Consider the following 26,850-nt stretch of genomic DNA (forward strand, 5'->3'; position numbering starts at 1 on the left):
AAAACAAAGTGTTTGGTTGTGTGTGTGTGTGTGTGTGTGTGTGTGTGTGTGTGTGTGTCTGTATATTTGTGTGTGAGTGTGTGTGTGTGTGTGTGTGTGTGTGTGTGTGTGTGTGTGTGTGTGTGTGTGTGCGTGCCTGTATGTGTGTGTGTGTGTGTCTGTATGAGTGTGTGTGTGTGTGTCTGTATGTGTGTGTGTGTGTGTGTGTGTGTCTGTATGTGTGTGTGTGTGTGTCTGTAAGTATGTCTGTGTGTCGCTGGTAAACTTCAACACTGCCATTTTCTCTGGAAATACTTTGTCTACCTATACCAAATTTGGCTTAAACATTGTTGGGGGAAAAAAAAATCTTCACAGTCAAACCAATAACAGGTTGTAAATCTCCCGCATTGAGCCGTATTTCTGGATCATAAATGGTTTATTTCCTTGAGGCTGGTTCCGGACTCCGAAAACATTAATGCCCGTCCCAGTTCCCAGAACATGGGAAGACGGCACAACATCGATTTTCTTGTTCACAATTACAAGAAAAGAAATACAAATTCTGGAAAGAACGTAGTGAAACTAACTAAACCACAGACATGTTTACTGCATATGAATATTCTAAAGTGGATACTGAATTAAATGGAATGAACATAAAAGAAAAATTGAAAGTTTCTATCAGTTTTGGTCAGCCTGTTGTCGGACTGGTTTGTGCAGATCTATACATGTTGCGGTGTGCCTGAGGCAATGTCAACGTCTCATTAACAGCCGATTTAACAGAATTTCTTTGATAATCGAGATACGTCAAGAAAACATGATTCAAATGGTGCCATTACATCAAGCAGAATAATACTTTTATCGCACGAAAAAAAAAAAAGACCCCTAGCTTTACATATCAAATTTGGTCAAGCGACGCCCAATGCAGCGCAGCACTGGAGATGAGTCTTCAAGTTTCTGAACAGAACATCGGTGGTGTGATCCTGCTAGCAGACATGGGTTTTTTTTGTGCTTTTTGATTTTTTTTTTCCTTTTCAAAGCTTGTTAATATCTAATACAGGACCCATTTTAGTCATTTTTTTAATATCTTTTTTTCCCTTCATGATTCCTTTACTGGATACAGCGCGTGTCAGAAGTGTCTCAAAGGCCTTGCCTCTCTTGCTCTTTACAAATTAATGTAACCGCTTTTCGTCAAGGGGAAAAGAGAAAAAAAAAACCCCAAAAACAACCAAAAAAATAAAAACAAAAACAAAAAAAATACTGATGGGCTGACAAGAGAGAAAAAAGAAACTGTTTTCTTTCCTTTTCATTCTTTGTAGGTTAATCTAACATCTTCTCGTTAGGGGAAAAGAAGAAAAAACCAAACAACAACAGAATTATTTTCTTTAAACGATGGACTGACAACATTGCATAAACCATTTGCAGAAGTCCTGGGCTTTGACACACAAACTGACAGAGCTGGAGAAAGGTGCTGAACAGTATGATGTGCGGTGCCCAAATGTCTCTTCACAAACTTTTCTCACTCAGTACGGCCAGTCCTCTCTTCTCCTCTACACAGACCCCTCAGATGTCCAGTGGGTGTCTGAATGACCCAACCTTTAGCTTCCGTTGTCAGAATTGTGGTATTCTTTGTCAACATTCACCTCTTCAGTATAAGCTATAAGAGCCTCCCGCTTGCAATATTTTGATGATGGTAACTGGGGTGAAACGCTGTTAACGTCATCTCTTTCGCCGTTCGTATGGAGAGAGTTACGGGAGGAGGAGGAGAAGAAGAAGAAGAAGGTCTTTTCACTTTGAATAATCATTAGGCATGTAATGTTTGCGTGTGTGAATGTGTGTGTGTGTGTGTGTGTGTGTGTGTGTGTGTGTACACATGCATGTGTTTGCCTGGAGAGAAGTAGGGGTGGTATGGGGGAAAAGAAAAATATTCAGATAAAAGATTATTTAGAAGGGTGAAATCATCATTCCATAATCAAACAAAACAAAAAAACAAAAAAAAGAAGAAAAAGAAACAGATGAGGTCAGGAGGTGAGGGGAGGGGACTTATCAAACATTACACTGACACCACCCCAACACTGACACCACCCCAACGACAACATTACACTGACACCACCCCAACGACAACATTACACTGACACCACCCCAACACTGACACCACCCCAACGACAACATTACACTGACACCACCCCAACACTGACACCACCCCAACGACAACATTACACTGACACCACCCCAACACTGACACCACCCCAACGACAACATTACACTGACACCACCCCAACACTGACACCACCCCAACGACAACATTACACTGACACCACCCCAATGACAACATTACACTGACACCACCCGAATGACAACATTACACTGACACCACCCCAATGACAACATTACACTGACACCACCCGAATGACAACATTACACTGACACCACCCCAATGACAACATTACACTGACACCACCCCAACATTGATACCATCCCAACGACAACACATTACACTGACACCACCCCAAAAACAACATTACACTGACACCACCCCAAAAACAACATTACACTGACACCACCCCAACAACGACACATTACACTGACACCACCCCAACAACATCACACTGACACCACACAAATGGCAACACATTATACTGACACCACCCCAATGGCAACACATTATACTGACACCACACCAATGACAACACATTATACTGACACCACCCCAATGACAACAACACATTACACTGACACCACCTCAACGACGACACATTACACTGACACCACCTCAACTACAACACATTACAATAGGAAGCAAAAACGACAATTGTTAAACTAGGTATCTTTGAGTCAAGCTCACAACATTCTGACGGCAAACTCAGCACTCAACCAACTGACTTGGTCAGGTACCCAAACGACCTCACAAATTAACACTATTGCAACTGGCCCTGCCTCAGCCTTTTCTGCCAGCCAGCCCGAGTCTGCGTCCGAGAAACTTCAAGAAAGCTACGGGTTGTAAAATAAAACCTGCCCTGCAGGCCTGAATGGAGCCAAATCATCATCAAACTTTGTGTACTTAAGGAAAAAAAGCATGCTGAATTTAATTGTGCTATTTATAATGATTTCTAGCTGAAGTCTTGGAAAACGTGAATAATTTAGAGCACGAGACGAGTGTCAAACACCCCTGACACTACCATGTTCAGTCTGTTGACTTGCGCTTCCGACAACAACAGGAAAATCTGGCACTGACACAGTTTTTAACCCGCCCTCTTCATCACTATCACCTCTGTTTTCATTTTCTTGGGGTGAAAAAGGGTCATCAGAATCCCTGCTGACAGAATCATCAAGATCAAGGAGACAAAGGATCTCCTCCTTTGACAAAGACTGCTTTCAAGAGATTTTAATATTGAAATTTGACCAGAGTGTATGAAAAAAAACCCATTCAGTTTCAAAAACAGAAGCAATTCCAACAAAGGAATTTACTCAATTGCTGCCCAAAGTGTGTAAGTAAACATGAGTTTTGTGCCATATGCCTCTAACGTAAGTTGACTCGTATCTCAGCTGAGCACATCGCTGATGGAATACGGCCACACACATATTTCATCACGATGTGTTGACTCCAGCAACACATGTATACATACACACCCATCATTTTGATACCTGGTCCCTGTTTATCTGCAGGCAATGTGTAGCCCTGGATACCTGGTCCCTGTTTATTTGCAGGCAATGTGTAGCCCTGGATACCTGGTCCCTGTTTATCTGCAGGCAATGTGTAGCCCTGGATACCTGGTCCCTGTTTATCTGCAGGCAATGTGTAGCCCTGGATACCTGGTCCCTGTTTATCTGCAGGCAATGTGTAGCCCTGGAGCACAAGGCCCACTGTGCTTACCTCTTCCTTGGTGATGTCGGACATCACAGACAGGTAGAGCCGCGGCCGGACAGGTATGTCCACCTTGGAAGGGGCAGCAGCAGCAGCAGCAGCAGCAGCAGCAGCAGCAGCACCTGCACAGCACACAGCTGTTTGCGTCACATTTTGACTTCCAAGACCTGGTGAAGTAAGAACAATTTTCCCCCTAACATAACGTTTCATCTAACATGCTTACTGCGACCCACTGGTGCAGACTCTGGCAGGGCTCCGATTCCTGTAGTGTGAAAACTACTACCCCACTTTAAGCGTCTTTCTTGCTATTTAACCCTTTGACTGCTGCTGATGAGTATGCTCGTCAGTGAAGGTCTGTCACCTGACTGAGACAAGACAGCTTTACAGGTCAGGATGTCAGTGAAGGTCTGTCACCTGACTGAGACAAGACAGCTTTACAGGTCAGGATGTCAGTGAAGGTCCGTCACCTGACTGAGACAAGACAGAGCTTTACAGGTCAGGATGTCAGTGAAGGTCTGTCACCTGACTGAGACAAGACAGAGCTTTACAGGTCAGGATGTCAGTGAAGGTCTGTCACCTGACTGAGACAAGACAGAGCTTTACAGGTCAGGGTGTCAGTGAAGGTCTGTCACCTGACTGAGACAAGACAGAGCTTTACAGGTCAGGATGTCAGTGAAGGTCCGTCACCTGACTGAGACAAGACAGAGCTTTACAGGTCAGGATGTCAGTGAAGGTCTGTCACCTGACTGAGACAAGACAGAGCTTTACAGGTCAGGATGTCAGTGAAGGTCTGTCACCTGACTGAGACAAGACAGCTTTACAGGTCAGGATGTCAGTGAAGGTCTGTCACCTGACTGAGACAAGACAGAACTTTACAGGTCAGGATGTCAGTCATCACTCTTTATATGAACTTCTTCCTCTTGGAATGGCATTACTTTTTGTTCAGCAAAATAAGAAATTTTCTTCCTAAAAATACGTTTATCTAACATACTTTCCATGACCCACTAGTGCAGACTCCGGCAGCGAGTCCGATTCCTGTCCTGTGCAAACTAATATCCGCCTATGCAGAGAAAATGAAAGAAACTACGGCTGATAACCTACCTGGCTTTACTTTTTGTTCAGCGAAATCACTGATCAGTTCACAAAAAGTGACTGCACTTCAAACTCCAGCCGCACTGATCTCATTTCACCAAGCTTCAGCAGTCAAGGGGTTAAAGTTCAACTTCAACCAAAACATAGCCTGGGTGCCAAACAGCACTAAAGTTGTCGCAGTATGCAAACAAAAGTTGCTATGTGTGGACTTCACTTGGCATTGATTTGGCATTGATATATCAGGAGGAAGGTGGCAGAATGGTTAAGACGCTCAGCTGCCAATACAGAGAGTCCGTGAGGGTGTGGGTTCGATTCCCGCTCTCGCCCTTTCTCCTAAGTTTGACTGGAAAATCAAACTGAGCGTCTAGTCTTTCGGATGAGACGATAAACCGAGGTCCCGTGTGCAGCACGCACTTGGCGCACTGAAAAAGAACCCATGGCAACGAGAGTGTTGTCCTCTGGCGAAATTACGTAAAATGAAATCCCCTTTCATAGGTACACAAATATGTAAGCATGCACTCAAGGCCTGACTAAGCGCGTTGGGTTATGCTGCTGGTCAGGCATCTGCTCAACAGATGTGGTGTAGCGTGTATGGATTTGTCCGAACGCAGTGACGCCTCCTTGAGAAAGTGAAAGTGAAAGTGATATATCAGACTAAACATACCGATGTACAATGGGAAATACAGAGCTAAATTTTTCAGTGACACTTTTCTGCAGTATTCATCAATGAACTGTGTGGATCTCACAAATTGCTCATCTGTGAAAGAACAAGAGAAAGAAACTGAATGACTGAGTGCATCATTTACGCGGATGTTGGGGGTGGGGGGGGGGGGGGGGGCAGATGGTGGGGGTGGGGTGGAGGGAGCATCTACAAACTCATTTATTATCTAATGTCATCAATAAATACAAGGCATAAATGAAGTTGCTAAACTGCACTGAACATGATGTTATTATGTTTCAATGTATTGTTTCTTACTCTACATTCTCCAGAACTTCGGACAGAAACTAAACAGTTCACCAAGTAAGGTTGTTGTCTTTTTAATTATTTTTTTTCCTGCGGTAACCGTACTGGCATTTTAAAGATGAACAACCAATTTTGTTCAGATGCAACAGTGTGGATGTGACATGGCACACTAGAAAACACACTGCCTTACTTCAGTATGACACTGCTTCCTACCAAACAGTTTAGGCAGTGACACAACACAGAGATTCACAACATATGCCCTTACTTGATCTCAGTACATGCCCACATATGCACTCACTTGATCTCAGTCTCACACATGCCCTTACTTGATCTCAGTCTCACACATGCCCATACATGCCCTTACTTGATCTCAGTCTCACACATGCCCTTACTTGATCTCAGTCTCACACATGCCCTTACTTGATCTCAGTCTCACACATGCCCTTACTTGATCTTAGTCTCACCTGCTCGCTGCTGGGACCGGATGAAAGACTTCTGTCTGGGCAATGATCCTGTCAATGATGAAGCAGCAGGTGGCGCTGTGAATGCCACAGCAGACAGCGGAGGCTCTTCTCTCCGCACTTGTGAGAAATCTGGCACAGGACTCAAACCCCTGGCCCCCAGCACTTGCTCTTCCAGAAAACTGCCCTGGGCATCCTCCGGGTCCAAAACCAAGCACCTGTTGATGCGCTCAATGTCTTCCTGTTTACGTTTCCATTCAGCCGTGTCAAAAAACTCCTTCATGGAGGGCTGTGTGTAGCACATCATTTTCTGGGTTAGAATCTCTCGGAAACTTGTGTAGATTGCTTGGGCTGTGTCGGCTTCCTGTTTGTTGCCCTTGAAAATGATTTGGCTGTCGTCTGTATCAAAATCAAAGCCTTCCATGCTAAAATGCAGATCAATAGCTTTTTCCCTGAGGAACTGCTGAAAGATCTTGAACAGGATCAAAGGGAGAGGGAAAGTGCGTTGCTGGATGTTGTTCTCCTTGAGGAAATTTCTGAGGGCGATAAAATCATTCTGAATTGTTGGAGAGATGCTGACCATGGTTAGACAGGAAGGGCCCTCATCCAGAACCATGAGGCCCTCATTCCGTTTGAGAATGGACTGCTTCAGGCCAGTCCATCCTTCCAGCTCTCTTGCCTGTCTGTTGCTGTCCTCAAACATGATCACTCTCTTCTGCACTGCTCGGATTAAAGCTGTCTGCACATCTTCCGCTCTTTGATCATGAAAAGAGTAGATTCTGAAACCGCTACGTGAGAACTCCGTCACCTCCTCAGGCCCGACTTCAGCGCACAGGGATTCTGCTCTCGCTCTGGCTGCCTCATGTTGCAGGATCAAGTCCCTGTGATGGTCTGACTCCCATGAGTAGTTGACGGTGATGATGGGGTGGATGATGTCATAGATCTTGACCTTGACCTCCTGAAGGTCGGCATCAGGACCTTTGAGCTCCACGTGACCCTGGTCAGGCTGGCAGCTGATCATCACATCGGGATAGCCACCCACCAGGTGCTGGAACCCCTTGTGTTTCTGCAGCATCAATATCTTGGCCTGCTCCATCCTCACCAGCTCCGTCCTGATTGTCTTTTTTCGGCCAAGCTTCATTTGAGCCTCCCGGATGACAGCTACCAGTTTGTCCACAACGCTTTGCTGACTGCCCCCCTTGTAGACAATCTGGAGCTGACCTCTCTCTGGGTCAAAGTTGAAGGCCACGTCTGACCGTCCGCCTGTCAGTTGTTCCAAACCTTGCTGAGCCTCCACCAGCTCCTCCTCCCTCACCTCCACCAGCTCTGCACAGACGTCTTTTAGGTGATCCTCCACCACTTGCTGCACATCCTCGGCCCAGGACTTCACCAAATGACGGGCACCTTCCACATCCACAGTCAGCAAGCAGGTGACACTTGCTGGTCCTGTCGACCCCACCTCCAGACGAGCGTACAATTTCTCCAGCGAGTCGTTCAGCTCCTGGTACTTCTTGGGCAGAGCTTTCAACGACAGGATTTTCTCATGGATCTCTGCAGAGAGAGGGAGAGGTTGTGGGATTTTGGCGGTGGGTTCTGGAGACCCTCCGCTGAGGCCTAGACACTCCATGTAGAGGCTGACGGTGACAGGGTGACTCTGCACAGTGTGCTGTCTCCCAGCGACTCTTGCTGCCACTGTGGAGTGAACAGCACCGCAGCAATATGACATCATCGGTTTTACTTTGCAGTTAAACAAGGACACAACAACAACAATATTCCTTGTGACCCTGGTACACTTGGTAATAAAGATATACTATTCCATTCTATTAATAAGAATGATGATAATGGAAATTCATGAAACTGCTCATCCTGCCATCCCAATATATTTAAACATCTGATCAATAAGAGGGCACTTCAGCAGCAATGATGATGTATGTACACACTAATTTTGTATCCTCTCTTATTGTCCATTACGCTTGATGTGACCTGAACTGCATCTTCTGTGGACCTATCCAATGCTTTTGACAATATTTTACATTCAATAAATCTGGCCACTAATGTCCTAACCTCCAAAAATAAGCATGAAGTAATGTAAAAAAATAAAAAACCAACAAAAAAAAAGCTTTTGCTCTGGAATCAGACATTAAAAAATGACACACACTCTCATCTTATAGCAATGGGGAATTTGTTTTGATACAACACTTCCTACATTTGTTTTGTTTTTAAAAGAAGACTTCACTTTGATCTTGGCAATATAAAGTACATAAAAAAATGACGATAAAAATTTCTCAGAACAGAGCACTAAAAATTAAATCTACCAAGACACAAAATTCATACAATACAATACAAACACACACACACACACACACATACACATGCACACACAAGCACAAGTGCATGCACACACACACACACACACACATGCACACACACACATACACACACATACACACACACATGCAATTGCACAAACCTACCCAATGCCCAACTAATACATACACAATCCACACACTCAAAACAAAAAACAAACCTTCCGACACACACACCCACACACACACACACACACACACACACTCATGCAATCGCACAAACCTACCCAATGCCCAACTAATACATACACAATCCACAGACTCAAAACAATAAACAAACCTTCCTTGTCCCCAAATGTGATCAGAGATTAGTATTTAGCAAACACACACACACACACATACACACAAATAATCCATCCAACTCAAAACCAACCTTCCCTGTCCGCAAATGTGACCAGAGCATATCCTCTGTCACACACACACACACACAGACACACACACACACACACATAATCCACCCAACTCAAAACCAACCTTCAATTTCCTCAAATGTGACCAGAGCATAGCGTTTGTCAGGGCTGAGGTCCGCGTCCTCCACATCGCCCCCACCACTTTTGCTCTTGTTCTCGAAGTAGAAGATCAGCGTGTCCTCTGTCACAGGGGGCCTCTCTGGCAGATCCGTCACCAAAATGGTACTGCTCACCGGTATCGGCTCCACAGTGATTGGCTGATCTTTGAACGGCTTCTTCAGGAGACTGGTCCGCACATGTTGCACGTCTGTTGCACAAGAGCGTTTGTTCTAATGATTTTTGTTGTTTCGTCCGTTGATCAACGGCTAATTTGATTTTATTCTTTTTCATCCCTGAGTTATTAATTTGGTTTCTCAAGTCCTTGAACTTTTTTCCCCCCTCTCTGATGCTGGTCATCTAAAGTTGGGGTGTGGATGCCTAACATATTTCTGAGACCAGGGAGAATAGATGTAACATGCTCTGTAAGTTATTGTGGTATCAATGAATGACTTTTCAAACACACTGGAAATGTGTGCTTTCATATTAAGCACAAGCAAACACATACATGCATAAGCACATGCACATGCACACACACACACACACACACACACACACTCATACACACCCACCATGCATATGAGCACATATACACACAAAGAGAAACACAGGGACAAACAGACAAAGACAAATGTCTGTCTTTCACTGATAACCTCATCCAGTCTGCACAAGTAAATATTTATTCACTTATTCTTCGCAGGTATCAGTTCTTGACTTTTAATGGAACAAAATGCAAAACCTGATTCCTTTCTGAGTCAAGACAGAAGGAAAATATTTTGTGAATCTTGCACTGATCTTTCGGTTGATAATACAGTCCTGTGAATCAGAAACAGAAAACTCAGTATAGATGAGTCTGAAGTCTCATTATCAATTAAACAAGGTATTAACAGTCTCTTATTTTTCTGCTTTTGCTCAGAATAAAATAATCAACAAAAGTTTGAAAAAAAAAAAGATCACAAGAGCAGTGTGTTTGAAAAAAAAAAAAAAAGATCACAAGAGCAGTGCTCTTTGGAAACGCAACTCACCCATTTCCGATTGAAAAACAACAACAGCAGTGCCTTCCTCGTCAGCGAACAAGATGGAACTGACATTGAGATTTGTCTTGTTCTCCACAAAGTAGAACAGCTCATCGACACTCCGGAGTTCCGGAAGGTTCCGCAGCACGACGCGATCTTTGCACATCTGTGGCGGCCTATACAGCTGGACCTCCACCCGCTGGTCCTCTATGGTGTGATCACGGTCCACCACGTTAGCTGCGTCTGGAAAGAGACACAACGCTCTCACACAGTCTGTGTTTCAGCACATTTTTTTTACCAAGCAAAGTTTTGGGAGTTGCTGCACTGGTCACTGCAGATTTGAGCAATGCAGAAAACTTGCTTTGCCACAACTTCAAACAATTTTTCTGAAGTACTCCATTCACAGTAAGTTCAGAGAGTACTTTCCCCTGACACTCTTGCATGGTGAAGTCCTTCCTTCATCTGCTGTCGGCAGGAAAAATCAATAGTTACAAGCAGCAATTTGTCAGTCATGGTCAACATACAGAATTCAGTGGGATTTTGTCAGTTACTGTAAGAAACAGGTTAATGCAAGACTTAGGACAGACATAACAGCCAACTGGATAAAATGCTGGACTTTCAATACAGAGAACAGGATACTGTGTGGATAAAATGTTGGACTTTCAATACAGAGAACAGGATACTGTGTGGAAAAAATGCTGGACTTTCTATACAGAGAACAGGATACTGTGTGGATAAAGTGTTGGACTTTGAACACAGAGAACAGGATACTGTGTGGATAAAGTGTTGGACTTTGAACACAGAGAACAGGATACTGTGTGGAAAAAATGCTGGACTTTCAATACAGAGAACAGAATACTGTGTGGATAAAGTGTTGGACTTTCAATACAGAGAACAGAATACTGTGTGGATAAAGTGTTGGACTTTCAACACAGAGAACAGAATACTGTGTGGATAAAGTGTTGGACTTTCAATACAGAGAACAGGATACTGTGTGGATAAAGTGCTGGACTTTGTGAGTGAATAAAGCACTGGACTTTCAATACATGGAGCCATTGTATGTGAGAAGAAAGATTACTGAATGATAATCAATCTCATGATGATCCACAGCTAATAATTGCATGCCAGTGCATATTTGTGCATGTATCAGTGCAGATGTGTGTGTTTAAGAGTGTGTGTGTGTGTGTGTGTGTGTGTGTGCTTGCAGCAATATGCTCAAATGATATCCCCCCTTGTCCAGAGGACTGTAATTCTACATGGACAATAAAAATGTCAGGAGTAAAGTGTCTTCCAGACCAACTGACTGACTGATCAATCAATACCCTGACTGGCTGACCAACAGAATTACTGAATGAGCGATTGATTATTTGATTGATTGATTGATTAACATGCATGTAAACCTACCAAGCAGTGTAGAAAAATTCCAGTAAAATGAAATGGAGGGAAAAAAAATAAAATAAATAACTACCAAAAAACCCACAACAGATGTTGACAATGAGTGTAAATTCAGAAGCAAGAGAGGTGGGGGAACAGTTATAAAACAAAACAACTTACCTTCTGCTTTTATAAATGTCACAAAGAACATTCCGGTCTTGGGATCCAGCCAAACTTCAGAGACCTCCCCTCCTCCTGACCTCCGGTGGTTTTCAAAGTAATTGAGAAGAGTGTCCTGGCTCACCGAATCCTTCAGGCCTCGCACGCTCACTGTGGTGAGTTCTGGAGATTCACCAGGCTCACCAGTCCCTCCAGCCATGGGGCTGGGGCTTCTGGTGTACAGGCAGACCTCCAGGGGGCGCTCATCGATTTTGTGCGTCCTGGCCAGAACTTGCTGCACGGCTGTAATGTTTTTGAAAATAATCATGGTTAACTGGATCAACTGACCGACTGATTTGTTCCTGCTGAAAAAAAAAACGCTTTTTTTTTTTTAAACCATTCTCCGACAAAGTTTCCCCAGCATTGGCCCAGTCTTTGAATTAAAATTTTTCAGCCATGGTGCAATACATAAAACAATTTGTTACAAAAAATAATTTGCCAGAAACAACTGAAGTGTGCAGGCACACAAAGAACAGGAGATCGGGCTGCAGGCTGCATGCTGCTGGCGACTGAATAACTTTTACATTTTGCACACAGAGGCTGTTCTGAATACCTGTACTGAGCACCTGTTCTGAATCTGAACCCGCGATCACACAGGTATGAACTTGCCAGCAGATTCATGTGCGACAAGGGTAAGCAGAGCCCAGTCAAACTCAGGTTTAACTGTTTGGAGCATTCGAAACATTTAAATATTCTTTATACTAAATATCACTATAACCCCATGACTTCTGCTGACAAGCGCGCTTATCATTAAAGGGCATTCATCTCACTGTGTTAAGACACAGCTTCAGTCACCATTCTTAATTTGGACTGCCCCCTGTTGGGGTTGTATAATGTTTGTCCGGCAAAATAAATTATGCAACTGATAAGTACACAAAACGTAGTGGCTGCAACTTCAAGGCATGTCACACTGATTGCATTTCAGCAAGGTTCAGTGGCAGAAGGGTTAAAGTAAGTACACATAAAGTTCTAATACACAGTAGTAAGTCATAATGATAAGAAAATAATGATCATAATCTCAACAAACACTGAACAAAAGATCAAATGAAGGGCATCCCACATCAGCATTTTAGTTTTCGAAGGCAAAGGGCACAGTGCCATGAGGTAAAATCTATAATAGTTACATTATTCGTAATCATAATTTGTACTTTTCTTGCAAAATGACAAGGTACAACTGATGTTATATGTAAGACCATCTTTTTCACATTATCATGAATATTTCATTTCAAACAGGTGAATTATAGTTGTGTTTTTTCTGCATATGTGTGCAAGTGTGTTCATGTGCATGTGCTGTGTTCATGTAAAAAAAAAAATAGAGACAGTCAGACAGAGAGAGAGAAAGAGAGACAGATATATATATATCTTGGTTTCTTGGATTAACAGTTAACCTGGGAAGAAACGGGGGTTGGGGAATATGCTTGAGCAAAATAAAAGAAACATCACAAAATAATACACAAAAAAAAACCAGAAAAAATCCCCCAAATCCATTAGCTAAACGCACAGGAAGATTTCATCAACTCACTCTTTGCGTCCTCAAAGGTGACAGCAGCCCACCCCTGTTGCTGTTTGTAGTGAATTTCCTTCACCGGACCCCCGCTCGAGCGACGTGTGTTCTCAAAGTAGTAGCGTATGGTGTCCTCCACAGTTTTGGGCCCCAACCCTCTGACCTCCACCGTACACACATCTGGAGTAGCGGTACTTGAATGCTCAGCGTCTATGCCTGTAGCACTCATTGTGGTGGTGGTGGTGGTTGTTGTCGTTGGCAACAAAGTCACTCTGACCAGTTTGCCGCTGATCTTGTGATCTTGTGCCAGGACGATCGGCACGGCTGCAGACAGATTTTTGTGGTGTTTTTTTGTTTTGTTTTTTTACCTCCAATCATTTTTATCAACTGTGTTGTTCTGTTTAATAAAACAGTACTTGAAAGAATACTCAAAATCAATATCAATAAATGTGTTGTATACATACATTTTTAATGACTGTTGTATTGCTGTTATCAACTTTTATTCACTGTGTTGTACTATCGTAATAAAACATTTTTTGTTATTGTTTACACATTATCGACAACTGTGTTGTGTTTCGGTGATAAAAGCATTTCTGATCATACACTGCATTTGTCTCCTATTTCTTATATGGAGAAAAAACATCAACACCTGTACCCTTATGCATCTGAAAACTATGTCAGAAAGGCATAATTTATGTCAATGACAAGAGATTTCAGACTCATTTGTATAGGTCAAAACATACTCTCTTGATAGATATCTTTTCTGCATGACAAATCTGAATGAATGAATACAGTTTCCACAAGGTGTGTGTTTCAAAGCTTTTATTTTTCTTTTGGCGCTGCTTCATTCTGCACCGCTTCAGTGGCATTACTCCCATACCACTCATCTTGAGTCCCCCGTTACACAGCCACAGCCTGGTTCGTCTGCCACAAATCTCAGCACAAGCAACCCACAGGGAACTATCAATGTCAGGTCCCCAGGAGGTCAATGGAGACCCTGCACTGCTGCTGAGTCACTTTGGTGCCTGTTCTGATTCAACATACACTGAACACAACCTACTGTGCCCCCTACTGATGACAATAATCATTCAGCCATGGAGCCGGTGAGTGAAGCGGAGGAGAGAGCATCACCAGATCCTTCTAAAAACAGCCCCAGCATGAACCTGCTGACACCAAAGACCTTGACAGAACTCACCACAAGGATGGAAGTGGAAGGGGATTGAAACTGAGGTCACCGTTACAGCACAGCATGAAAGGCCACAGAACTTTGAAAAATGTTTTCTATATCTGTGATGAATATACAGAGGTTGAGGATGATGACAATGCTGCTATGGAAGTCCACTTTAGTTTTGGGACTACAAGACAAGACTGTACTCTATGCTTCCTTTAATAATATACACTGGCATAACCAGGCCTGAGAAATACAGACACTTGCAGTGTTGGTCAAGAAATTTGAGCAATACTCGCAAACAAGCATTTGTGAAGTGGATGATCCTTGGCTATGTGGACCCAGTCTTCCCATTGGAGCACTTGCCACATTCACCTTCGGGTAGGACACAGCCATAGGCTAAGAAAAAAAAAAGAACCCCAAACCCTGTTGGGACTCAAATCCGCATCCTCCCAATCCATCAGCCTGTGACACTTTGCCATGGTGGCTGGTTGCATGTATGCATCTTTGCTTTACAAGCCATCCCTACCCCCAATTCCTGTCTTTCACCCCATCTGCCTCCCCACCACTACAGCCAAAACAAAACCACAAGCACAAAGTGAGAATCAGTCCTACCTTCTGGAGCTGCGAAGGTGACCACAGCCTCTCCCTTCTCCTCGTTCAGCTGCACACTGGTCACATCACACTGCCCCTTGTTCTCAAAGTAAAACTGCACCAACTCCTCTGAGGCTTGGGGTGACAGCCCCGTCACCTTCACCTTGGTCGGAGCCTTTGGGGGCTGGTAAGGGGTGACAGTCAGCGTGGTCTTGCTGATGACGTGTTTTCGTTTCAACACTTCCTTTGCCACTGTGGAAAAAGAGGATGGATCCGTTACAAGGTTACAATGTTGTATATAGTGTGTGAGTGGTTTGGTGTTATGAGGACAACAGTACTATGTACAGCGTGTGTGTCTGTGGTTTGGTATTATGAAGACAACAGTATCATATACAGTGTGTGTGTGGTTTGGTGTGATGAGGGCACAGATGGATATTTTGATGCTGATGATGAAAGGTAAAGTGGACAATATGGTAGAGATGACTGTGTCTTGTGATGGATAGGGGTCTGGTCAACGAAGGGCTTTCATCGAGATTGACACAAACTTAAAGATGAGCCATCAGCAAAGTGAGAACTGTGTGACTCTACTGCAACGGGAAATCATTTACAGCTCTGGTGAGGGACTATGACTATTAAACTAGGAGGCAAGATAGATGACTGGGTGTATCATGTCAGAAATAGTTGTTTTTATTTTATTATTATTATCTTTTTTGTAATCAAGTATATAACACACTTATGCAATGTACTTTAAGCATTACTGTGTTAATGGAACACTTAATTCAAATAAACTATCATCATCATCATCATCATTATCTTCATTATAACTGAACATCAGTATCATCATTACCATCATCATCATCATTATTATACCTGAACATCATCAAAGTGACATGTCCGCCTCACACACTCACCTTCCCGGTCCTCAAACGTGATGAGGGTCATCCCTTCATCCTCCAACACCTCAATCTTTGAGGTGGGACCTCCGCCAGACTTGCTGGTGTTCTCGAAGTAGAGCTCCATCATCTCTGCATCCAGGGCCACCTCCCCTCCTGACACCTGCACTGTGCAGGAGAGGTCTGGGGCTTGGGCTGGAGCCTTTGGGGGCTGGTAAGGGACAACGGTCAGTGTGGTCTTGCTGACGACGTGTTTTCTCTTCAGCACTTCCTCTGCCACTGTGGAAACAGGGAATGGATCCAATATCACAATGTTATATACAGTGTGTGTGGTTTGGTGTTATGAGGACAATAGTATTATATATGGTGTGTGTGTGTGTGTGTGTGTGTGTGTGTGTGTGTGTGTGTGTGTGTATGGTCTGGAGTTGTGAGGACAAGAATGCCTATATCTGTTGTGTGTGTGTGGTCTGGTGTTATGGGGACAAGAATACTATATCTATAGTGTGTGTGTGGTCTAGTGTTATGAGGACAAGAATACTATTTATATATATAGTGTGTGGTCTGGTGTTATGAGGACAAGAATATTATATATATAGTGTGCGTGTGGTCTGGTGTTGTGGGGACAAGAATACTATATATATAGTGTATGTATGTGGTCTGGTGTTATGACAACAGTATTATATACAGTGTGTGTGTGTGTGTGTGTGTGTGTGTGTGTGTGTGTGTGTGTGGTTTGGTGTTTTGAGGACAACAGTGTCATATACAGTGTGTGTGTGTGTGTGTGTGTGTGTGTGTGTGTGTGTGTGTGTGTGTGTGCGTGTGTAGTTTGGTATTATGAAGACAACAGTATCATATACAGTGTGTGTGTGTGTGTGTGTGTGTGTGTGTGTGTGTGTGTGTGTGTGTCTGTGTGTGTGTGTGTGTGTGTGTGTGGTTTGGTATTATGAAGACAACAGTATCATATACAGTGTGTGTGTGTGTGTGTTTTGGTGTGATGAGGGCACAGATGGATATTTTGATGTTGATGATGAAAGGTAAAGTGGACAATATGGTAGAGATGACTGTGTCTTGTGATGGATAGAGGTTTGATCAACAATGGGCTTTTATCGAGATTCACACAAGCTTAAAGATGAGCCATCAGCAAAGTGAGAGTTGTATGATCAATAGTTTCTCTACTGCAAATGGAAATCATTTACAACTTTGGTGAGGGACTATGAATATTAAACTAGGAGGCAATATTGTACTGGCTCACTGTGCTGCAGCTTTGGGGAGTAGTTGAACTTTGGGGAGTAGCTGAACTTTGGGGACCATCCCTAATGCTGACTGTCCTAAAGCCCTTTGGGCCAAGAGAATGGGGATGTGACTTAGGCAAGACTACAATAAATTCTACCCCAATTACTTGGAACAGTAGTTGCCTCATCTGATGTTCTGATGGTTATAATCCAACACAACTATCATACATATGTGGGTGGGGCTGTTAGGGAAATATGACTTGTGATTAAGATGGTGTTTATTTTCTATATTCATTCCACTGGCAACTGGATTTATTTAGCAATCAGATCCTAGGTGACTGGGTGTATCATATCAGAAATAGTTGTAACTTTTTGTAATCCAAAAAAAACAAAAACAAAAAAACTAGTGTAATTTGCTATGAGCATTACAGTGTTAATGGAAGGCTTAATTAAAATAAACTATCATCATCACCATCATAATTATCATCATCATCGCTATTTTTGTTTTTATCATCTTCTACATAATTACTATTTCTAACTGAATGTCATCATCATTATCATGATTATCTTCTTCATTGTCATCATTATACCTGAACATCATCAAAGTGACATGTCCGCCTCACACACTCACCTTCCCGGTCCTCAAACGTGATGAGGGTCATCCCTTCATCCTCCAACACCTCGATCTTTGAGGTGGGACCTCCGCCAGACTTGCTGGTGTTCTCGAAGTAGAACTCCATCATCTCTGCATCCAGGGCCACCTCCCCTCCTGACACCTGCACTGTGCAGGAGAAGTCGGAGGCTTGGGCTGGAGCCTTTGGGGGCTGGTAAGGGACAACGGTCAGTGTGGTCTTGCTGACGACGTGTTTTCGCTTCAGCACTTCCTCTGCCACTGTGGAAACAGGGAACGGATCCAATATCACAGTGTGTGTGGTTTGGTGTTATGAAGTCTATAATGTTATATACAGTGTATGTGGTTTGGTGCAATTAGAACTTCAATGTTATATACAGTGTGGGTGGTTTGGTGTTATGAAGACAACAATGTTTTATACAGTGTGCATGGTTTGGTGTTATGAAGACTACAATGTAACATACAGTGCATGTGGTTTGGTTTAATGGAGACTACAATGTTATGTACAGTGTGTTTGGTTTAATGTTATGAAGACTACAATGTTATATACAGTGTGTGTGGTTTGGCGTTATGAAGACTACAATGTAATATACAATGTGTGAGGTTGAATGTTATGAAGACTACAATGTTATATACAGAGTGCATGGCTCAGTGTTATGAAGACAACAATGTTATACGCAGTGCGTGTGGTTTGGTGTTATGAAGACAGCAATGCTATATACAGTGCATGTGGTTTGGTGTTATGAAGACTACAATGTAATATATATATAGTGTGTGTGGTTCAACGTTATGAAGACTACAATGTTATATATAGTGTGTGTGGCTCGATATCATACCTACAACGGTATGTACTGTATGTGTGGCTCAGTGAAATGAAGAATCATGCAGACTACAATGGTATGTACTGTATGTGTGGCTCAGTGAAATGAAGACTACGATGTCATACACAGTGCGTGGAGGTGTCGTGACACACAGATCAGGGTTCAAGGCCTTGTTTCAGCCTGGAGTTCAGAGGAAGAAGACAGAATAGTTGACGGTCATTTGCAAATACAGTGTCTGTGAGGGTCTGAGTTCGATTCCTGCTATCACCCTTTCTCCCAAGTTATCCTAGTCATTCAGATGAGATGACAATCTGAGGTCCCATGTCCACCTCACACTTGGTGCACTGAAAAAGACACCACGGCAGCTAAAGGGTTGCCCTCTGGCAAAATTCTGTAAAAGAAATCCACTCCTGACAGGTGCACCAATGTATATGAATGCACTCAAGGACTGACTAAGGACGTTGGGTTATGCTGCTGGTCAGGTATCTGTCTAGCAGGTGTGGTGAAGCCTACATAGATTTGTCTGAATGCAGCAACGCCTCCTTGAGAAACTGAAACTGAGTTAATATAAAAAAAATTTTTTTTAAATCAATAGCATGATCATCATGATCATCATTACTATTATCATCATCACGATTATTGATTATTATCATCATACCTGAACATCATCAAAGTGACATGTCCGCCTCACACACTCACCTTCCCGGTCCTCAAACGTGATGAGGGTCATCCCTTCATCCTCCAACACCTCAATCTTTGAGGTGGGACCTCCGCCAGACTTGTTGGTGTTCTGGAAGTAGAGCTCCATCATCTCTGCATCCAGGGCCACCTCCCCTCCTGACACCTGCACTGTGCAGGAGAAGTCTTCCGAACTTGGCTCTTCCAGCTCTCCAAATGGCCGTGTGTGCTCCATGGTCACCGTCAGTTGTTGTCCTGACACCGTGTGTGTCCGCTTGACCACTCGTTCCACCACTGACAGCACAGCAAAATGTGTGAGATGTTGGTTTTTTTCTTTTCTTGTTTTGTTTTTTCTTTAGAGGGGTGGGTGGGTGGGGTTTTTTTTTGTGTGTGTTTTTTTCTGTTGGTTTTTTTTATGTTTTTTTCCCCCCTGAAATATTAGGTAAATATGTGTGACTTTTCCCCCACTCAACTGTTAGCTATGATGCTTTTATCTGAAATGTTAGGTAAATATGCATGACTTGTTTTTCCAACCCAGCTGTTTGCTATGTTGCTTTTTCTTCAATGAAAGGCAAAAAAAGAGGTGTGACATTTTCCCACACAAGACCTATTTGTTATGTTGCTTTTTTTTTTTTTAAATGTTAGGTAAATATGCATGACTTGTTTATATCCAACTCAGCTGTTTGCTATGTTGCTTTTTTCTTCAATGAAAGGCAAAAAAAAAAAAAAAAAAAAAAAAAAAAAGAAAGGTGTGACATTTTTCCACACAAAACTTATTTGTTATATTGCTTTTTTTTTTTGCTTTTTTTTTTTTTGAAGTGGTAGGTCAAAATGCAAAACTCTTTGTTGTCGTTTTTTTTTGTTTGACATGTTTGTTATGTTTTGGTGTTCTTTTGTTGTTGTTGCTGCTGAAATGATAGGAAAATCTTAGTGACTTCTTTATTTTTTCAGCTATTTCCCATGTTGCTTTTTTTCTGCTTTTCCCCCTAAAATGACAGGTAAATATGTGCAACTTTTGCTAAGTTGATGTCAGCTGGGTTTTTTCTGAAATGACAGGAAAATATGTGTGACTTTTTCAGCTGATTAGTATTTTTCAAAATCTATTTATCGTGTGTGTGTGTGTGTGTGTGTGTGTGTGTGTGTGTGTTAAAAGTTTAGCTGATAAGTACATAGAAGTGATCTTTTTTCAACTTTTTGCTATGGGTGTTTGTTTGTTTTCTGAAATGAATGGTAAATATGTGCAATTTTTTTCCCACCAGCTATTTGTTTATTTTGTTTATCGTCATTTCAACCTGAAAAATGATAGGTAAATATGTGCAACTTTTTTGTTTAATTGTTTGCTTTTTTCCCCCTGAAATGACAGATAAATCTATGCAATTTCCCCCCCCAAAGATAAATATAAATGCAACTTTTTCACCCAAGATGTTTCGCTTTTTTCCACTGAAATCATTGGTAAATTATATGTGTGATTTTTTCTTCTCCATCTGTTAGCTTCTTTTTCTGAAAAATAAAAAAGTGGTTTATGGGAACAGTACTGGCTTCACCAATAAATGCTTTATACAGCCTCACGTCTCAAAAAATCAAAAAAGTGCACACATGACCCAAATGCTACACAGTCTCATAACCAGTATCACTGTACTCAGATCATCTGTAAAACAAAGCAAGTGTTTCACTGCATAAAACAAATAAACTTGGAGACAGAAAAAAAAAACACACTCACAAACACACATGCAAGCACATGCACACGCATAAAGAAAACTGAAAAAAACCCACACACATGCACACATGCATACACATGCACACACATACAGAAGACAGATAAAAAATAACACACGCACACACACACGTACACGTACACACACACACACACACACAAAACGTACCAGCAGGGCTCTCAAACTTCACCAGAATGAACCCGTGAGGGCGATGGTCAACTAAATTGATGACTCTGTCGCCTCCAGACTTAATGGTGTTCTCGAAGTATAACTGCATCATCTCCAGGTCTGTGGAGCTGTCCACCCCAACCACCCGAACAGTGTCGGAGCACTCCACAGCCGCCGCCGCGCCACCTGCAAGGTTCAACATTGATTACACTGATCAGGTGGAGTGGTGGCTCAGCAATAACGTATCTGCACAGGATGCAAGATAATCTGCAGGAAACAATTTTTTTTTTTTTTTGAAACTGTATAATGTTAATGACACAATTGTAACTGAGGTTAATTTTATCATCACCATAATTCTAATAATAATAATAATAATAATAAACCATAATCTGGAAAGGAAAAAAATGAGGAAGAAAAAGGAATAAACTGGTGTTAAAACTCACAGTTTCTTTTATCGAATGTAAGAAAAAAACACATAAACACACACACACACACACACACACACACACACACACACAAAGCACACTCACACAAACACCACACACGTGCGCATCTACCCACCCCTGGCAGGGTTTGAATTTAACTCTCTTTTTTTAAGTACCAGTTGGGGACTCTGGACAAAACATTTGAGTGCCCAACTGTGGTTTTGGGTGCCAGCATAATAAAATGAAATAAAATCTTCCTTCGTTTCAACGGTGTGCCAAGGAAAGTCTTCCTGCCAGGCTTCATTGTACACACACTGGTGCTTTGATTTGTACTCCTGCTGTTTATTCTTTTTCTCATCCTGATCTCTTGTCTCTGTTTCGGGAGCTAACGCGCCATGAACGTCAACATCGGTTCGTGTATGCGCAAAGGTGCTGCTCTGCAAAGCGAGCTGCAGCAGACGACACTTCACATTTTGATCGACCGCGTTCAGGCTTTCTTTCTTGGTGTGTCTTTCCACGAATTTTCTTTTGCCTCTATCAATTTTTGAGTGCCAACTGGGCACTCATGACAGAAAATTTGCATGCCCAAGCCAACTTTTCATAGCATTTGCTCTTGGGCACCCGCTAAATTCAAACCCTGCCTGGCCTCCGCAACCACACAGCTACATTCACAATATCTGTTGTAAACTGCCATCATGTTGGCCACTTTACATATATGTTAATGTCTTTTTGCACTTTCACATCACTTCTTGTTTTCTTATACCCTGTATTGAATGTATGAATCAAAACGTTTTTCATGTCAGTCAACAATTTTCATCCTTTTTATGCTATTTTTTTCTTTTTGGATCAAACAATATTTTCAGATTTGTATATTGTCTTCTTCTTCTGCATTTGTGGACAGCAATGCCACACACCCAATGTTCAAACACAACTGTGATCAATTTTCAGAATATTGTCAACCTGGCAATGACATGTTTGTATCTACGATCTTTTTATATTTTCAGCAACAAATCTAGAATAATACACAGCATACACACATTCACAAATAAAACAGCAATTTCCTACCTATTATATAGACCAATATAAATTGCAAATGCACATTTGAAACAGTAAGTTGATGATATCATGATGAACAGGGGCTGTCCATTGTTTTACAAGACAGAGGCCACCATGTGATTAAAACATCAGTCCTCTTGTAACCTATTTTGCTTCACAAGTTTTTGTTTGTTCTTGTTTTCCTGGCTTGATAGTAATCAAGAACTGAATCTTATGAAAGGATTAATAAACAATGTTTGTGGGTTCAGGCTGATGAGGTTAGAATAGGGTCTGAAAACACTTCTGTGATTTATCATCGTGTACTGCATGCTTTTCATCTGTTCATTCCCAATTCTCAGTCTTTCAGGACTAATCACTCTACCAGGACACTTTCTTCTTTCAGGTCTTCATCTGGTACTCAAACACTATAACCATCACTCGTTTTTCAAAACATTCTTTTTACAACAACCAAAACCCATCACGGACAGGGAAACATGCCAATCAACTCACCACATTCCTGGGATGATGGAAGTAACGGATGGCCTTGACTTGAGCTCTGTGGCCCCTGACCAGGAGAGAAACCAGTCTGACCTGGGATCCTGGGTCCCTGGGGACTGAGGTACCCAGAGTCTGGTGAAGCCATTCCTTGAGGACCCCCCTCCTGTGGGGCAGTGGCTGGTGTGCTTCTTTGAGGGGTGCTGAACTGCTGCTGCTGCTGCTGCCACTGCCACATGGACGACTGGTGCATCTGATGTGGTGGTGGTGGTGGCTGATAGGGGCTATAACTGGGTGGCTGCCAGTAGTATGGTGATGTCCCATCCTGCTGCTGATACATCATGTGGGACTGAGGGCCTGGTGGGCCCCACTGCTGAAGCGATGGTGAGGGGTACTGCTGTGGCAAATGACTGAGGCTGCCCGGGCATCCTTGTACACTCTGGCCATCTGGGGGAGATGGACCCTGACTCAGTCCCTGTCCTTGGAAGTGCTGGTGTGGGGACGGACTCTGACTTGGACCCTGTCCTTGAAACTGCTGATGTGGGGACGGACTCTGACTTGGTCCGTGTCCTCGGAATTGCTGGTGTGGGGAGGGACTTGGGCCATGTCCTTGGAATGTTTGCTGGTGTGGGGACGGCCTCTGACTCGGTCCCTGTCCTTGAAACTGCTGGTGTGGGGACGGACTCTGATTTGGTCCCTGTCCTTGAAACTGCTGGTGTGGGGACGGACTCTGACTCAGTCCCTGTCCTTGAAACTGCTGGTGTGGGGACGGACTCTGATTTGGTCCCTGTCCTTGAAACTGCTGGTGTGGGGACGGACTCTGACTCAGTCCCTGTCCTTGAAACTGCTGGTGTGGGGACGGACTCTGATTTGGTCCCTGTCCATGAAACTGCTGGTGTGGGGATGGACTCTGACTCAGTCCCTGTCCTTGAAACTGCTGGTGTGGGGACGGACTCTGATTCGGTCCCTGTCCTTGAAACTGCTGGTGTGGGGACGGACTCTGATTTGGTCCCTGTCCTTGAAACTGCTGGTGTGGGGACGGACTCTGATTCAGTCCCTGTCCTTGAAATTGCTGAGGGGAGGGGCTCTGACTGGTATTGTATCCGACCTGTCTTTGCTGCAGGGAAGGTGTGGCACCCTGCAAGCTGCTGTTAAGTGAAGGAATCTGGCCAGGGCCCTGTCTCTGGAAGCTGTGATGCGTTTGTACGGGGCGTACAGGGATGGGTCGAAATGCGCTGCCGTCTCCACTCTGACCTGGCAGTCCCTCCTTCAACTGCTGTGATGATGCCATTCCCTGTGGTGACATCATTCTCTGTGGTGACATCATCCTCTGCGGTGACATTCTCAGCTCTTCCATCGCTTGCGCTATCTGAGCGTGGACAGGAGTTCCTGTGGCACCGGCCCTGCAGGAGTCTTGTGCCGTGGGTATCGCTGTTGGTGGCGTGCTCCAGCCTCCATCCTGAACTGGAGTCATTGCACCCCCTGCGGCAGACACACTGGCTGGAATGCTGACAGTTGACAAGCTGGGGAGAGGGGATGAAGATGGGGTGGAAAACTGCTCCTCAATGTCGGCGGCGACAATCCTGATCTCCTCTTCCCCTCTTTCTTCCTTCTCTTGCCTGGCTGTCTTGTCCTCCTCTCCTGCTCCCTCACCTTCTGTCTCACTGTCATGCATCCTGCCCCACTTTTCTGGCCCAGTGTTCATAATCCCTGACAATGGAGCTGACACAATGCTGGGAGCCATCCCCTCCATGTTGTTCTGTGGTATGTCACCTCTGATCAGCTCTTCCGGTTCCTGCTGTAGGGGAGGATCATCTTTGGGGGCATGATCATCATCGTCCTCAGTGATGTGTCTTTCTTCAGAGCTCTGACCCGTCAGCTGCATCTGTTCTGGTGGATCATCAGCAAAGGCATGGCTAGCACTTGGAGAATGCCCATGACCAGCATGGATGACATCTGTGTTCTTCAAATCCGAGGTCTCCAACAGAGATACGCAGCTGTCTGTTTCATTTGAATGGGCAGGACCAATATTTTCCTGATGACAGTCGGCCTTCCTGTCACTATCATCCTGTGGAGCGTGTGGTCTGTGTTTAGCCTGCAGGTGTGACTGGCTGACAAACTTGACGGACACTTGACCATCCTCATGCCTCCTGACTGCCGCAGGGCCAGCAGACAGATCCTGACCAGCTGACCATGCTCCACTTTCTGCTTCTCTGTTTACAGGATAGGCGCTTTCTTCACGAGCTGGTATGGCACTTCCACCATCACACCCGGACCCTGTAGACAGACCGTCCCATTCCTGACCATGAACGGCAGCAGGAGACCTGTCTGGGACTGGAGTTTTGTCAACACCAAGGATTGCCGGCAGGTTGGAATCCATCCCTGACCTCTCATCTGTCTCCAGTCTGTCCAACGATTCAGCCAGTCTCCCTTCACTGTTGCCTTTCTGATGGGTGGGGACCTCCTCGGGAACACCGCTCTTGGGAAAGATCATCAGTTCTGTTTCCACAGGTATCTCCTTACTCCTGACCACTGGATTCTGTGGCTGGTGTTTGTCCTGAAAGATGTGCAGTCGTGCCTCAGGGGGGATCTCCGCAGGACCCCTCACAGAGTCAGTTGCTGATATTTCTGGTGTGAAGCGAATCAAGTCTCCAGATGTTTCATGCCCTACCTGACTAATGTCCCCAAGCATGGAGTAGTCCTGGGGCTCATCAGTGTCTGACATTGTGTGTCACCTGGAATCAATCAATATCCAACAGCGTTATCAGTTAACTGTCACCTGGAATCAATCAATATCAATCACTGCAGTGAATCAGTGTCATGAGTTAACTGTCACTTGGAATCAATCAATGTCAATCAGTGTCATGAGTTAACCGTCACCTGGAACCACTCAATATGTATCATGTCACTGGTAATCTATCCAGTACTCACTCTGTAGATCAATGCAGTCAGCTAACAATCCATTTGTCTTGTAGCCTATACTGCCAATAAACACAAATTTAGTCTGTACATTTGTGCAACCATACATGTATGTGTATAGCTAATGGCAGTTTGGGTGTAAGCATGTGTGTGTGTGTGTGTGTGTGTGTGTGTGTGTGTGTGTGTGTGTGTGTGTGTGTGTGTGTGTGTGTGTGTGTGTGTGTTGTGTGTGTGTGTGTGTGTGTGTGTGTGTGTGTTTTCTTCAGTTTAACGTCTATTCACTGTAAGTGTTTTTAGATGGAAAGGAGTAAAGTAGTGTATAAAGAAAAGGGAATGCATGTGAATACTAGTGTAAAAAAAAAAAAAAAAAAAAGAAAAAAAAGTTCATGTTATGTATCAGAGGAAAAGTATATTATAAGAAAAAGTCTAAAGAGGTTGTGGTGTGTGTGTGTGTGTGTGTGTGTGTATGTGTGTGTGTGTGTGTGTGTTTGTGTGTGTGCATGTGTGTGTGTGTGTGTGTGTGCATGTGTGAAACAGAATACACTGACAAACATTGAGACAGGCAACCAGAATGACAAATACATGATTGTTTTCATGTCTGAGAAACAGAAGGGTGGGGACAGTCCACGAATGCTGACTTCATTTCAGTGAATTCCTGATCGAAACTGAAACTGAAAGCAGACATAGTGTCATATAAAGGGTGCATATCCTTATAATAACCTTAGCATCAGAAAAA

General features: G+C 43.5%; 1 protein-coding gene across 3 annotated transcripts in view; it reads right to left on the reverse strand.

The window, feature by feature from the left end:
- LOC143302319 (uncharacterized) overlaps nt 1-26,850 on the reverse strand; it is a 55,081-nt gene that overhangs the window by 23,990 nt on the left and 4,241 nt on the right. Inside the window, exons 2-13 of one of the 3 annotated variants that reach the window (XM_076616935.1) lie at nt 23,211-25,930; nt 21,241-21,426; nt 19,379-19,651; nt 17,859-18,119; nt 16,014-16,274; nt 15,124-15,354; nt 13,359-13,664; nt 11,798-12,079; nt 10,253-10,486; nt 9,196-9,438; nt 6,359-8,047; nt 3,848-3,960 (exon numbers count right to left, since the gene is read on the reverse strand). In XM_076616935.1, the coding sequence (XP_076473050.1) occupies nt 3,848-3,960; nt 6,359-8,047; nt 9,196-9,438; nt 10,253-10,486; nt 11,798-12,079; nt 13,359-13,664; nt 15,124-15,354; nt 16,014-16,274; nt 17,859-18,119; nt 19,379-19,651; nt 21,241-21,426; nt 23,211-25,920 (6,789 nt within the window). In that variant the 5' untranslated portion in view covers nt 25,921-25,930. Of the gene's footprint in view, nt 1-3,847; nt 3,961-6,355; nt 8,048-9,195; nt 9,439-10,252; nt 10,487-11,797; nt 12,080-13,358; nt 13,665-15,123; nt 15,355-16,013; nt 16,275-17,858; nt 18,120-19,378; nt 19,652-21,240; nt 21,427-23,210; nt 25,931-26,850 lie in introns of all 3 variants that reach the window. The other 2 variants (XM_076616951.1, XM_076616943.1) reach the window with 2 other exon arrangements.

The sequence above is a fragment of the Babylonia areolata genome, chromosome 2 (genome assembly GCF_041734735.1).
Source record: "Babylonia areolata isolate BAREFJ2019XMU chromosome 2, ASM4173473v1, whole genome shotgun sequence".
Taxonomy (NCBI): domain Eukaryota; kingdom Metazoa; phylum Mollusca; class Gastropoda; order Neogastropoda; family Buccinidae; genus Babylonia; species Babylonia areolata.